At 29.7% G+C, this 15,301-nt stretch overlaps 1 protein-coding gene across 3 annotated transcripts; it reads right to left on the bottom strand.

The window, feature by feature from the left end:
• Positions 1 to 5,691: 5,691 nt before the first annotated feature.
• Positions 5,692 to 14,914, bottom strand: LOC123225129. Of its 3 annotated transcripts, XM_044648999.1 has the most exons (13): positions 14,720 to 14,914; positions 13,457 to 13,628; positions 13,300 to 13,362; positions 13,107 to 13,209; positions 9,918 to 10,022; positions 9,770 to 9,846; positions 9,538 to 9,661; positions 8,209 to 8,281; positions 7,889 to 8,080; positions 6,883 to 7,000; positions 6,326 to 6,370; positions 6,146 to 6,244; positions 5,692 to 6,072 (listed from the first exon to the last, which is right to left on the bottom strand). In XM_044648999.1, exons 1-13 carry the CDS (start codon positions 14,821 to 14,823, stop codon positions 6,025 to 6,027), a joined length of 1,323 nt encoding a protein of 440 aa, XP_044504934.1. In that variant the 5' UTR covers positions 14,824 to 14,914; the 3' UTR covers positions 5,692 to 6,024. The 3 variants fall into 3 exon arrangements, with proteins under 3 accessions (XP_044504934.1, XP_044504932.1, XP_044504933.1); XM_044648997.1 differs by having other exon boundaries at positions 6,146 to 6,370; XM_044648998.1 differs by having other exon boundaries at positions 6,146 to 6,370; positions 9,770 to 9,828.
• Between the last annotated feature and the right edge of the window lie 387 nt (positions 14,915 to 15,301).

Here is a 15,301-nt window from a genome sequence, read left to right as displayed (position 1 = left end):
TATTCAACATAATTTTAAGATTTAAATACATAAATTAAAATCTAAACTAAGGTATGATTATATAAAAAAATATCAGTTTATTCATATTTTAACAAGATTATTTAGTATATAAATAAATATATATCTACAGTGTCATTATAAAAATTACTTAAAACTTTAGAAAAAGAAGTGGGAAAATCAAAATTAAAAAGAAGGGCGCCGTATATGCCTTTATGTCAAATCGAAGTGGCAAATGTGAAGCCTTGTGTTTGGCTTTATGTGTTTAACTTGTTCACATTAACCTGGATATCTGCAAGTCCATCCATCCTTTTTTTGGGATAACGAGGATATTATTGTTTCATCTCTTGTTTTATATTTTAATATGTTTTAATAATTGGTCGTGGGAAACAAGGTTTAATTTAATGATTAAAATGGAAAATTTTCATTTAACCAAGTGTAATAAAAAGATTCAAATATGCGCATGACTAAACACATCTTATCTTATGGCTCAAATTTGTCACCGGATTCCTTCATGTTTATAATATACATGAGTAGTATCATATATATAATTTTATACATAAATAATAATATATTATAAATAATTTTAAATTATAGATAAAATGATACTTAATCAAGTAATAATATGTTAATATTTTTACATAAAATTATGTATATTATTTATATATTTAATTTTATTCATAATTAATTAATTTCATTTTTCTCTCTTCCCTTTTTTAATTTGAAGGGTGTTTGATTAAAGGTATTTAAAATCTTATCAAAGTAGTATTAATTTTATTTTTATTAATTTTTTTAAAGATGAAAATACTTTTATTTTTAAATAATATAAAAAATATTTTATAATTATTATTTTTTAAAATATTTAAATAAAATATACTAACAATAATTAAGAAGTTAGCCTCCTAACCAATTGAATATGGAGGCATGTTAATGTTACAAGATAGCAATAATAATCATAATAATAATAATTAAAATGATAATAATAATAATAATAATATAGGGCATGCATGCATGCCAATTCCCATTAACATAAATGGATAATATTATAATAAACAAACCTAATGTTTCTTTCTCTATCTAAGTGTCGAAATAACATATCAGGTGTTTTCTGTTTTCCCTTTACAAAAAGCAGCAGACAAATTGTATCATAACACATTCACTTTTGCCAACATTACTATTTTATTATACTGTAATTTATTATTAATTATTATTTAATTACATATCCAACCAAGTATGATATCATATGGTTGGCCATATTGCCAACACAATTCAGTTTTTGGAAGCAATTATAAGTTTTAACTGAATTACCATAACACAAGGAAACCCATTTCTTGTATATATATTTTTTTAATAAAAAATCTTATTTGAATCATATCATTATTTTTTAAGTTTGAATTAAGTATATTAAATATAATAAATCTTGAGTTTAATAACTGACTCACAATTACTGAACTAGATAAATCAATAATTTGATCTTAATGCATCACGAGATAAGACTTAAACTCGTATTTTCTTATACATAAAATCTCTTCTTTTGTCAGTTAAGTTATCCCTTGAGGGTTCCATTTCGTATTTTATTCATTACTTACAAAGGGAAAAAATAATCTAAAATCCATTTTACAAGCACATTATTTTTTGTAAGTAATTTTTTCAGAGAGTCTTATAAGCACCAAAAATTCCCACAATGTCTAAATCTTACACCATTAGTGTCTTGTGTACACTAAACTTATAAAATCCTGAGATTTCACACTCATAGTTTTTAGACTAGCCTCTTGTTTTCTACATTTTGTAGATGCACCACTAATACGTTAGTGAAAATTTCATCAACGTTCTCTTAGTTTAAAATCTTATACTTACTCCCAATTAGAAGTTTAGGGTACACGCTAAACTTTTGGAAAGTCTTTAGTCTCTATGTTTTACATATACATCCTTGAATATGCTAGTAAAAAATTCTAAACTCCCTATATATTAAAATCTTTACACTTATTTCTCATTCGAAGTTTAGCATACCACTTTAAAGTGTAGTATATATAACTCACAAAAAATTGCAATATTATCCTCTTCTCTTAAAATACAATAATCCACCAATGGAAGAATAAAAAATGCAAATCCATGTTGATCTTAATACTCGGATTTAAAAATCTTTTTCACTTGAATTCGTATACGTTGTGTCAAATTTTTGACATAAGATTGTAAGATAGAATAAAGAGGTCATTTGATTCAAATCAATAAAGATTACCTTTGTAATCTATTTTTTATTACTTACATTACCTTGTTTGATTTTTCAGTAATAGAATATTATAGTAATTTTTTATTACCAATTGTAATATGACATATAATATATGTGATAATCTGATTACCACTTTTACCTTAAGTATGAAAAATTATCAAAATTATCTTGATTTTATTATAATTATATTATAATTTACTATTTTTTTGGAAAAAAAAAAACCTCATTTTCAATTAATATAATAAAAAATATTTTAAAATAATTATACCTAAGGGTATTTAAGTAAATTAATTTATTAATATTATTTTATTACCACTAACCAAATACAATAATAATTTATATATATTTATTTTTATCAAATTTTATCAAACATAATAATCATTTATACTCAGTAATTTTTTAAGTAATATATTTTCAAAATAATATTTTAATTTTAATAATAAAATATTATTTAAACCAAACGTCTCCAAAATAATAGTTAAGATTGAGAAGCTTAAAAATTTTTGTAAAAATATTAGGTATAAAATTAAAACTATATATATAATTTAGTTGTTTGGAAATATTAGTTTAGCTTTTAAGTTATTTGTTAAACTTTGATATATCTTAAAAATAAAAATAAAAATATAGTTAATTTAATTAATAACTCATAATTAATGTGATAATTAATAATTGCCAGCTGACACCAATTCCAGATTTAACATATCATCTACTTAAACATAAGATTAAATCAAATCAAATCAAAATAAATATTTAGTAAACCACAATTAACGAATAATTTGGACGTTACATCAAATATGGAATATGCCTGGTTTTTAACCCATTATATCACAAAGTCTTCAAAAGTGGGTTCGGTTTCAGATTCAGATTTAGACAGGCGGAAATATCATATTGAAGGAGCGCTCAAATGTACTTTTTATTCCGTTTTCATGTCAAAAAAAAAAAAATCCACTAATAATTTTATTACTGAAAGCCGTTGGAATAATTAAATTTGAATTTAATAAAGTTATATATATCTATTTTGAGTGTATAAATATATATATTTGATATATATTATTATAAATACGTGTTATTTATATACTCAAAATAGATATATATAATATTACTTATTTGAATTATTATTACTCCCATTTTAAATTATTATGTCATAACTTTTCACACAAATCACAATTTCGTTAAAAATTAAAAACTAATAATAGAAAGACGTAAAAAGCATTTTCACTTTTTGAAAATTTCTAAAAGACTAAATAAATTATTCGCACCACATATGGAAATATGCAATCTTGTCAAGATCGCATTAGACCAAGTGCGGTATGGCTAAGATGATCCCTAAAAATATATAATATGGTTTGGTGCGATTCCGATTGGTAGAGTGCAATTTGACAAGACTATTATTTGACTATGTTTCTAGTCATTAAATCATACTTTGGTTGAGATTTTTGATAATTAAATCACATCATTTTATGTGTGAACTGACCAAATACAATATAAATTACACCAAAGCAATTGTAATATGACAAAATCACAACTTGGTTAGTGGAATTTAAGTGTAATCATGCAATAAGACCATTTGGTTAGTGCGATTCAAATCTAATTTGGTTAAATTGTCAATAATTATTTTTAGGGATAATACGATAATTTTCATAAACAAGAAGAAAAAATAATTACAAATAATATGATAATTTAGTTATGTAATTTTGCATTACAAAACCTTTAGGTTGTGAGTAAAATTTTATAATTTAAGAATTAAAAAAAAATGGAAACTTGTGATTTCCCATGGAGTGGAATCTATGGCAAGGTAGAGTAATTTACTGTTAAAATTTTGAAGAAATGTTGATTAATGAATGACTAACAACCTAATAATGTAATGCATGTGAACGTGTGATTGTGATGGTGATTTTGTAGCCACCAAAAATCTTTAAAATGTGACGTTTTTCGGTTGGTTAATTTAAAATGATAAAGAAACTAAAAATTAAACCCCTATTAACAAGTAATTAAGGATTAAATATTGTAAGAAAGTCAGTCACGTGTCCATAATTTTTTTATTATATATTTAACAATATATTATTATATATTTAAAATATTATTTTATTATTAATTTTGTAATTATAAGATTTGTATGTATTATTTTAATTTTTTATAATATGATTAAATATATTATTTTTATATTTTATTGTATATTTTATATATAATTTTATTAAAAATATTAAGCTTAAAAAGATGGGCCCTAAGGCTAACATCTGTCGGGGAATTTATGGATGCCAACTTTTATTAACCGTGTGGGTCCAACAAAAACATAAAAAGAAAAGGTCATTTCGTTTCATGGCCATAGCCTCTTGAGGCTTTAGGTGTGTCGTCAATTCCATCTCAAATCATATTCAATAGTTTGTTTTTGTTAGGGATTTGAGAATCCCAAGTGATCATTACAATAAAGTTAAAGCTCTAATAACCAAGTTTCTGATTTAATATTAATAATATAATAAAAATTATATTCTTATTTTTGTTTCGTAGCTTTTTTTCTTTATATATATAATATTATTATTTAATTAAAAATTTTTAAATTAAAAATAAAATAATATTTAATTATATAATAATATTATTATTTGTGTATTAAAAATATATATATACATAACATTATTTTTAAGAACAATATTATGTGTACTCATTAGTGGTACACAATTCATATATACAGTGATGTATTATTATATAATCAGATAATTTTAAAATTGTGTCATCATATGATTAAAAAAATCTAATCACATGATAACAACTCATCTGTGTATATAAATTATGTATCAAAAATATATATACATAGTTTATTGTATTTTTAATAATAATATTCTCCTATTTCTTTTTTTTTTTTTCGGTTATTGTGAACCAACTACCAATTTTTGTTTCAAATAATTGAAACATGACAAGGATGAGTAAAATTATAGAATTTGGACAAATAAATAAATAAATAAATAACAAAAGGACATTCTATTTGATCAGCTAAATTTAAAAAATATATATGATCTTAATACATGGTTAAAAAGACTTAGAACCTAAAATTTTTACTTTGGAGTTTAATCCTTTTACCCTAGAAACTACCGTTCAAGGGAAATTTATAGTTACTTGGATTATGTGTAGGGTCACTCTCTAAATTCTTATACAATTTTGATTAAGAGGAATTGTTGGTTGGATGTGATGGGATGGGAATCATGCTATATTACAGACAAGCTGATTTCATTAATATATATTATTGACTAATAAGCTCCACTCACATGCTTGTTCTCATCCAATTTTCAAACAAAAAATGACCCATTTTACTTAATAACCAACCAATCACTAATATTTTATACAAATTTATTTGTCTAAATTCAGATTATAGTTTATAATTAAATGGTATAATTATTTATTTTAAAATAATTTAATTAGATATTATCACATTAAATTTTCTATATATATATATATATATATATTATTCATCATTCAAATCACTTTATTCCTCTAGAATAGTGTTGATTAAAGTTTTTATCAAACAAAGTTAGGGGTTTAAACCCACAATATAGATTTCATAGTACAAAAATTATCCTGTACATTGACAGTTTTGGATACTAGCCTGGATGTCCTGCTTAATATATTCCATAACTTGCACAATTATTGAACTTACTTACATATGCGTAGTAGAATAAATAACACTTACCAATGGTAATAGCAGCTTGTCTTTATGGCTAAAACATGAAAGGTTTGTATACCTTCTGTAGCTGCTGTCATATAACTTTCCTCAGAGACATTGCTTTCCTTAAAGCTCCAAATGGTTAATTGTTGAAGGGACCTTGTAGAAGATATGAGGCCTTATTACGAACCTGCCAAGAGGAACAAAAGATTTATAATGGAGGTTACCAAATGTTAGAAGAGAAAAAAGGTTTGATTGCACACCTTTGACGCATAAGGCCTTAAATCAGTGCTAGAGATATGACAAGAACAATTCCGAAGATAAACACCCCACATTTCATTTATCACTGGCTTTTCTTCTAACTTTGGACATGACAAAAGCCAGTTCTCTGTCAAAACCAAGTATACATACATCTTAAAAAGATCACAATTTTTGTCTCTCACATTGATTGTAATCAGCAAATTCAGAATTTCCTCTTCATTGGAAGCCTGTGAAAATTACAAAAAGAAAACATGTTAGATAGTGTTAAATTTGTCTCAAAATGTTAGATTGTGTTAAATTTGTCTTGAAAATTGCATGCAATCAGTTGACTGAAATTTTTATTTCAGTTATGAGACAAATCCCGAATCATGATTGAATGCCTTTGCAGTAGCCAAGGATATAAATTATTTAAGAATAGGACAATCGGTTGCATGGAGAGCAATAACAAAACAGAGAAGACTAAGGAAAAAGTACAGAAAATTAGAGCACAACAATGTTTATAGGTTCACTCCAGCATGCGATGATTCAACTGTTAGCAAAACATATTGAGGTAATCCATAATACAAGAAAATGAATCGGTAAATATCATGGACAAAAGTCCAGAGTTTGCAACATCAAAGAGTCCATTCTAGTGTTCATCTAAGAAGACTGCGACTCAGCTACCTTTCTTCACATGGAAAGTTATTCATTCAATGTTTAAATATGTAGTTGAATTAAAATGCAAAAGGACATGGACTACCTTATTAAAACAGTGAACAAGAATTTGATAGGCAATTGCACTTCTGAGGTGCTTACTACGATTGTGGACTCCTGATATGCAGTCTACAGTTCGCAAGCAGTTCAAGTCCAAAGGGACCCTACATTCACAAGAGAATAATTAATCACCAAGAATAAGATAAAGGAAGAAAAGTAATTGCAGCAAAAGGCAAATCTCCATGCTGATAAAATAATTCCAGCAATCAAAAGCCAAAAGACAGTAGAGAAGTATTGATTTCAATTATTTTAATGTCAGAGCTCAAACACCCCTCATGGCATTTTAAGAATATTCTCTTTGCATTCAGAAGCATAAAGTACAAGAATTCAAAGTTGGGAATGTTAACACTTTTTCAACAAAAGGGATGGTATATTTTGAATGGAAACAAGCAATTCCTAATTCTGAAAGCAAACTTTTACTTATAACAAAAACACTAGCTCATCTTCACCAAAACAACTATGGCATTACCATCACCAACACAATATTTAACACCAACAGCAATGGCCCAATCCCCACAAAAACAATGTTATGACGGAACTTCAAAATCAGCCACACAACAGTATCTCCAGTATCATTGTGTATAAGCTTTCTTTTTCTATGGAAAAAAACATTTGGCATTAGAATCTGATGAATATATTATGATCGAACAATATCTCCAGCATCAACATTTACATGCTTTCTTTTTCTATGGAAAAACATTTGACACGAGAATCTGACGAATATCTTATGAATTGCTGCAAAAAAGAAATGAGCAAAAAGGCCATACCCTGTTTCTCTTGCTCATAGCTTTAGCATGTAGCTGGAGTTTTTGTCCTTAGATTTACAGTTATCTCGATTTTTTTTCCAAAACATTAATCAAATGAAACAACAAACTACCACAACAGTCTCAATATTCTGGTATCTACATTTAATTAGGACCCTTGCAAAGAACTTATAAAATCGTGATATTTTAAGTTAAAATTTAATGGCACATAATCCAAAAGGCAATAACCTGTGAGCAAGAGATTTTGCTATTTCCTCACAGCTGGTATTCCATTCTTTCTCTGTGAAGTAACTGATAGCTGATTGCAGGCATTGATGCAAATGCACCGACAAACCTAGAAGCTGGCGGTCTAAAAATAAACCAATAACAACTTCAACTAACATTTCGGCTTCTTCAGTTGAAAATATTGACTTCTTACACCTGAAAAGGAAAATAGAATACCTCAAAAATTGAAGAAAAAATAAATATGTTTTAGGCTTCAGCTTGCACATTAACCATGTGAAAGACTTTGATTCCAGCAACCAATTGCATTTGTGTCTACCACATACCTTACTTGACAACAAGCAGCTGTAAATTTAACCCATACTATCAGATTTTGTGGTGGCCCTCTACACCTAGAATCTGAAAGTAACACATGATTTTATTGTGAGAAGACAAAAAATTACAAAGGTGGCCAGAATTTCCATGACACTGAAAAGACCTCTCGTATGTACCCTAATACTGCAAGGAACAGCAAAGAAGTAAATAAAATTTAAACAAAAATTCAGAAGCATGTACCATAATTTCCAATACCAACTAAAATAAGAGATACACCAAAAATTTACAGTTTTGAACAAATGCAGTTTTCTAGAATGATGTAGTGTCAAGGAAAGTCCCGTGTCAGGAAAATAAAACTCCAACTGAATAAAGAACTTCTGTGATGGGGAAAACAAGGTTAGAGAGACAAAAATCTAAATGGTAAATAAGAAAATGAACGGAGAATGGCATCCATAAAAATACAATTTATCATCTTCAATTTCTAGTTACATTGAAAAACAAGGTTGCCCAGCAACCTATAAACTAGATTGACAGCAATATGGCGTTTGACAAAGCCAACAAGAAAATCACAAAAATTGTTGTACCTCTTTTTTATATAGGTAACCTATGTTTTGCAAGCCCCAAAGAAACTAACCTTACCATCCATTTTAAGATAAATCTTACCATATAACAGAAATATACGTCAAATCCAGCATCATTTGTGACAATCAACTCATGCATTTGTTAGACTCTAATCTGCTAAACCACATTAGACACCATAATTCCATGTTTTCCCTATACTATATACCACTAAATAACCAATGTCTAGTCTTTTACTACACATGCAAACAACCATATCTAATTATCAGTCAATCACCTATAGAACATTTCATAATGAAAAACTTATGAGAAAACTTGTCCTAGTTGAAGTTTTGAACTAGTTTTATAATAGTAGACTTAAAGAAAAAGAAACAGGTGAGAAGGGAAAAGAATTTGTAGAATGTGTTTCCTGGAGTATATTTTTCAGTTACAGCATGATACTGAATTATAAAAGTACAATAATACCCCAACTAACACACTAGTATCTAAACCACGTGAAATGTTCAACTTGCTGTGTTACAATGTTAGGATTGGATGAGAAAAGGTGAGACGCGAAAGAGTCTGTAGATTATGTTATTGGTGGAGTTCATCTCTCAGATAACTACATATAGTATTTATAGCATGATACTTCAAAACAAGCGTAGAATGTTACACAAACTAACAAAAATGTTAAGTGAATTCCAGAAAGCAATATACATGCCAAAAAATTCACTTGTACATTCAAATGTTTTCTGAAGCAAGAAAAAAGTAAGAGAGCTTACTTTTATTAACTGATTCTACTGTGGATGAAAAATCAGATGAAAATCCATATGTTACAAGAGCTTTGTGAAGTTCAGAGTAGCTAGGAAACCAATCAATTTTAAGAGGCTGTGCATCTGCATCAACCTAATAAACATCAACAGATAAACATGGTTGTTTTCATAGGATGTCGAAGGAAAACAATATTGAACAGTAAACTCCAGTATAACATGAAGATATGTAGATCAAGCTCACCTCCTTTTTATATGAAAGAATGGCACACCAGAAGTTGCATGCAGATGTCCTTAACTCTTCTTCTGATGAATATAGAACTGATAACCAAATGATAAGCAGATGAAAAAAAGTCATGTGGCTATTAAATGGACAAGCTAGATAAACTCACTCAGATTAAAAGTCCATGTAGCTATTGAATTTTCTACTTGACCAGTTGCAAAGACCAATTTTGAGAGCCATCCGTTAACCAATAATCCTTCTAGGAAAGAGTCTCCTGAAAGAATAAATCAATGAGGTAACAAAATGTTCTCTTTACCCATATGCACAATGCCTCCAACCTGTCTGAATATACATCAATCACATGCAATTGTAAACACATTGAAAAGTACATGGTTACAGTGCAATATGTGACAAACAAGAAGAAAGCAAGTAATGACAAAAATTGTTGTAGCTTGGAAGTGTGCTGGCCATGACAGCTCAATCCAATTAAGTGCCCAAAAATGCAAGTTCAAACCTGGGCTACTCAACTCAGACAATAAATAAAAATCTAAACCAGTCTCCCATCCTAGATTAGATACTCAGCTTACTGCTAAAATTGTATCAACATGAGCCTTGAGGAAACCAAGCCAACTTTTCAAGTTGTGGAGTTACTCTTCTAAAAAAAAACCTAACCACTTAATTAGGAATTTGCTAGGAAAGCATATATACATAAGCTCTTAACCTAAGATAGTCTTTGAAAGAATTTCAATCAAACAAAGTTTCAATTTGATTGTCAAGCTACATGCCAGCAACTATATTGATGCCCTTTAAGATAGCTTTCTTTTTTCATGAACAAAATAGAACAAACAACATTCAAGTTCTAAACAAGATCTTGTGTCAATATTTCAACACCAAATGGGTGCAAAAAGCTATTTTAATGATTAAAACCACATGGTGAACAACGATATAGCTCAAAAAATTCATGAAGAAGCACCTTACATCCTATCAAACTCAGAAAGGTAAAGTCTTGAAATTATACTATGGCCTACAAATCTAAGTAAGGGTTACAGTAGGCCTTTGCTCTACCAAAAGATAAGTCATATTTAACACTAAAGTTCCAAGTAAACCCTAAATCAGTATATTAAGGGACTAGAACAGTTAGATAAATAACAAGTAACATAATAGATAATATCATTCTTCATACACCCATGAAAGCAAAAGATTATAGAAGTTGTTAGTTAAAAATGGTCGTTACAAAAATCTACAGTGGTATAAAAAAACCAAACAAAAAGTCAGAAGTCCTGTAAAAGTCTTAACTAAGTGAGTGGTTAGGTGGTAGCACCAGATTATCAAATAGGTTAATACAAGTAGCAATAGTCTCAGTATCCTTTTTCAGTTCCAGAGATACGCTTTTCCCGGTCAAGAAAACACAACTTAAGCCCTGTGTACTGATCAGTAATCTCTGCTTAACAGTCATTTACTCATTTAAAATATTCGTCAACTTTTACAACAATGAACTCAGAAGAATGTTGAAATGCCTCGTCAACAGCTTTCTTATGGGCAAGGATTGTATATATGACTTCAACAAGCTCGGAATTTTTCTCTTTCTATTTTTCCAGAGCCATCTCAACATTCTCAAATTGCTTCCCCATGCTTTCTAACTTAAACACCTGTTTAGCAGACATTGTCCTCTGAAAGACCACTAAAGCCCTCTCAACAGCCAGGAAGTTTCACGGTCAAACAGGAGTAATCTACTGAAATTTTGTTAGCTTTACCCCAAGTTAAAGAGAACATAAACGCAACCTCAAAAGTAAAGGAAAATCTTACACCTAGAAATTTGGCCAAGGAAATGAATCTCAAGAGTAAACAACTTACTAAACGAGCATTGGTAATGGCCAAGCTGATCAAGTCTTCATAGCTGAGATGGCTAATTTTCTCACCATCTTCAAAGGATACAGATTGGAGAAATTGGCCCATGCCATATGTTGGATGCACATTTTTGGGGCCTTGAGGAGTATAAGGCTCATCATTCTCGGATTCATTTTCTTGAGGTGGTGTTAGGGTTGATTGGTTGAGAACATGGCTAGGTGTGGTCTCAGCTACTTGAGTAGGTGAATCCACTGAAATCACCATTGGACGAGAAGATGGAGCTATGATGGGAATAGTTTGAGGAGATATGTAGAGGTAATCTCTACCTGAGTAAACCTATATCTTTTCTTCATCATTTGTCCTATGCTAAGCCTGGAAGAATCTTCAAGGGCATAATCAAATCAAAGCCTCTTCCTACCCCGAATCCCTCGTACCTCAGTTCCTAAAGACAAGAGTACGAGGACCAAGTATTAGAGTTCAACAAGGAATTACACTAGAAAAGCCTAGCCTTCAAAGAGAAAGCCACTTTTGGGTAATGAAGAGCCAGATATAAGCTTAAATAAGTTCTTGGGTGAAAGAGTTTCTCTAGTCATGATTAGTAAGTAGAATCTCTAAACCCTCTATAAAACAATGTGGGGGAGAAAAAAGGAAGAAAAATCTCAGTGAGAAAAAAAGGATACCTTACCCATTGGATTGATCTAATGACCCAATTTGAAGAAAAGAGCTCATATTTGCTTGACGCAAGGACTGCACCTAATATGACTCAAATACCAATTTTTACAAAAAGGACAACCTAAGTCAGTTAATGTAACAAATTCTTATTAATCAACTGGAACCACTTTTGGTACCTCAGTATAATATTCTAATTCTTAACCTTCAAGTTTCCTCAATTTGATTCATTGCTCATCCTTGAAATTTGAGCATTTACCCGCTTTAACTTAGTTGCCGCTTGAGTTGAAGTAACTCATAAGTTTCAAAATAATGTAAACTCTAGCCATGTTAGTTTCAAGATTCAATCATCTCCTTAAAATGCAAATCAAGCCAAAGTCAAATTGCAGTAATGGAATTGGCCATTTTTGAACTGAGACATCTACTTTAAAGGAAAGTTCCAATGAAAAACTTGAGTTGACATAAGCCTTGAGTAAATAAAGATCATGAAACTACCACTTCTAGGCAAAGAGATTTCTTCTTTCCTAAAAGAACCTAAAAGCTTTTAGAGAACGTAGCATTGACTATAAGGAAGGTGCATTGATTCATAACATAAGAGATATTATCCAAGTCGTTTTCCAGAAGAAAAAGAACAAAAATCTTTTAATTGAGTTACTGGAGCTTTCCCTCCAATAACACCCGCAATGTGGCAATGCCCCCTACGGTAGCTTGCATTGTAGTTGCTAACACAAATATATCACTTTGTTGTCGTTCAAGCTCAAACACAGACTGCAAGCCAACATACATGTAATATGATCCAAAACAAACAAGAAGAAAGAACATATGGAAATAAATAAATAACCTTTCTCAGTGCTGAGCTCCAGCAAAGAGTTGACTTCATTATTTGTGAAAGACTGCAAAAGCTGGCAACTGTCCAGCTTAGGAACTAAACATGGAGGTGTTTTCTACAAATGCCAAACTTTACTATTAGAATCTTAAAAACATTAAGCATTAAGTTAAGAAGGACTGCAAACATACTAACAAATCAGACAAACCTGATCCCCAAAAACCTGCAGGCCCCACTCTGAAACCTCATCCTCACCGCTTATATCTTCCATCTATGTGAAAATAGTTTGTTTCTTCAGTTTCAATAAAAAAAACACAGCACACTAAGAAAATTAGCATTAACAGCTGAAAGAAAGCTTATCATGCCTGATTTTGGCAACTGTTAACAATGTTAGATAGCAGAGCTTCCTTGCCACTTTCATCCTCATCAGAATTATAGTTTTTTTTGGCTTTAGCCCGCTTTTTTTCCTTCTCAATCAGTTTACTTTTCTGCTTGTAGTGATCAGTTAAAAGATCATCTAAACCAATTATCTTTTTCCTGATTAATATTGGAAAGAAATGCATTAACAGTATATAATGAATCACATTTGATTAATTACTAAACAATGTGATAATGCATTTCAAAGGCTATACTCTAACAATCAATTTAGGTTCACTTTACGGTGTAAATTAACTAACATTTCAACATTCCATCAATCAATATTGATTAAAAAGAAGGCACATTTTAGTTAACTTAATCTATAAATTTCTATCCAGTCATAAACTTTGATCCTTAAAATGAAAAATGTAGCACTACTACAATTGGGTTCTGAATAAACTTCAATTTTCAATTTGAAAATTCAATACAAAATATTCAAATTAAAATTTAAAAAAAAAAACCTGCTCAGATCACCCCCAACCAGCACACACAAATAAAATTGATTTCTAAGAGATAAAAAGGAACAACACCCAAAACAGAGTAACTCTCCACTGTATTTTATATGTTCTCAAATAGATAATTTTGGCAATTCAAGAGGTCATTGTTCTCCACTTTTGGCAATTCAAGAGGCTAGGACTCTCTCTAATTTGTCTAGCCTTTGAGAGACTAGACTGTCTTCTCCCCCAATCAGCCAAAGGTTGCCCAAACAAAACCCAAATTCTCTTGCTCCTCTCCTAATCTCTCTTTTATGCTTGTTCATTTCATAACCAGTCATACATGTTTCATAACTACCCATACAAACCATAGATGTTTCATAACTGCCCAATCTCATTTCATAACTGCTCATACATACCATAAATGTTTGTCTAATCTCCTTTCATAAGTGCTCATGGATAACATACATGTTTAATAAATGCCCAATCTAATTTCATAACTGCTTATTACTAACGATACTTATTAAAACAAAAAGCATAAAATTAAAAATTTTTCAACAAAAGAGAAATTGTATAGCATGCAAAGGTTTCAAGTAAAAAACCTATATTAAAAACCAGTTTAACCAATCACAGTAACCCCAAAAAGAAAAGATAGAATCCTACCTACGCTGACGATAATTTAAAGATAAAAACTTACAAGAAATATGTGTGTGTGTGTGTGTGTGTGTATATGTATGTATGTATATAGAGAAGAATTTTTTCATGAAATGTAGAAACCTTTTATTTTTAACAATAGAAGAAGCACGGAAAGGGTCTTCAGTTTCGAAATCAAGTGGAGCATCCAAATCCATGAGAAGATCTCCTGGTGTTTCTGATGTCATGTGTGTTGTGTCCCTGCGGCAGTGAATGAGAGTGTTTGGCGCCAAAAGTGTAGAGAGAAAGAAGACTAGTGGGAAGCAAAAGCAATGAACAACTCCCTAGACTTTGAAATTGTAGGCAGGGTTTAGTCAACATCTACTGCTTTCATTGGACCTGGAAAACCCGGCCCGATAATATTGGACTAAGCTTGGGTTATTAAATACACCGTTTCAATTTTCAAGGACACACGCAGTTCAGGGGTCGATTTATTTGATTATAAGTGCGTTGAATTTAGAGATTAATAATTTTTTCATTATTCTTTTTTTTTTGCTAATAAACTAAGTTTAATTCAATTATTAAATTTATATATTATATATTTTATATAAAAGAGGTGAAAAGCAATTTTGATATTAAATTAGAGATTTGGATAGATCCATTTAACATAAAAAAATATGATTAATTTTGTTTTAGTATATAAAACGTGGTTAATATAACTAATTT

This window comes from Mangifera indica, chromosome 9 (genome assembly GCF_011075055.1).
Source record: "Mangifera indica cultivar Alphonso chromosome 9, CATAS_Mindica_2.1, whole genome shotgun sequence".
In the NCBI taxonomy this organism is placed as follows: Eukaryota; Viridiplantae; Streptophyta; class Magnoliopsida; order Sapindales; family Anacardiaceae; genus Mangifera; species Mangifera indica.
The sequence above is the reverse complement of the archived record's forward strand: the minus strand, read 5'-3'. Positions and strand labels throughout refer to the sequence as shown.

What these genes read in the sequence shown, in the direction of transcription:
- LOC123225129 (XM_044648997.1), bottom strand. Translation starts at nt 14,823, where the DNA reads ATGACATCAGAAACACCAGGAGATCTTCTCATGGATTTGGATGCTCCA. An exon ending in TCTATTGTTAAAAATAAAAG is followed by an intron (nt 13,629 to 14,719) that starts GTTTCTACATTT and finishes AATATTAATCAG; the next exon opens with GAAAAAGATAATTGGTTTAG. An exon ending in TTAACAGTTGCCAAAATCAG is followed by an intron (nt 13,363 to 13,456) that starts GCATGATAAGCT and finishes ATTTTCACATAG; the next exon opens with ATGGAAGATATAAGCGGTGA.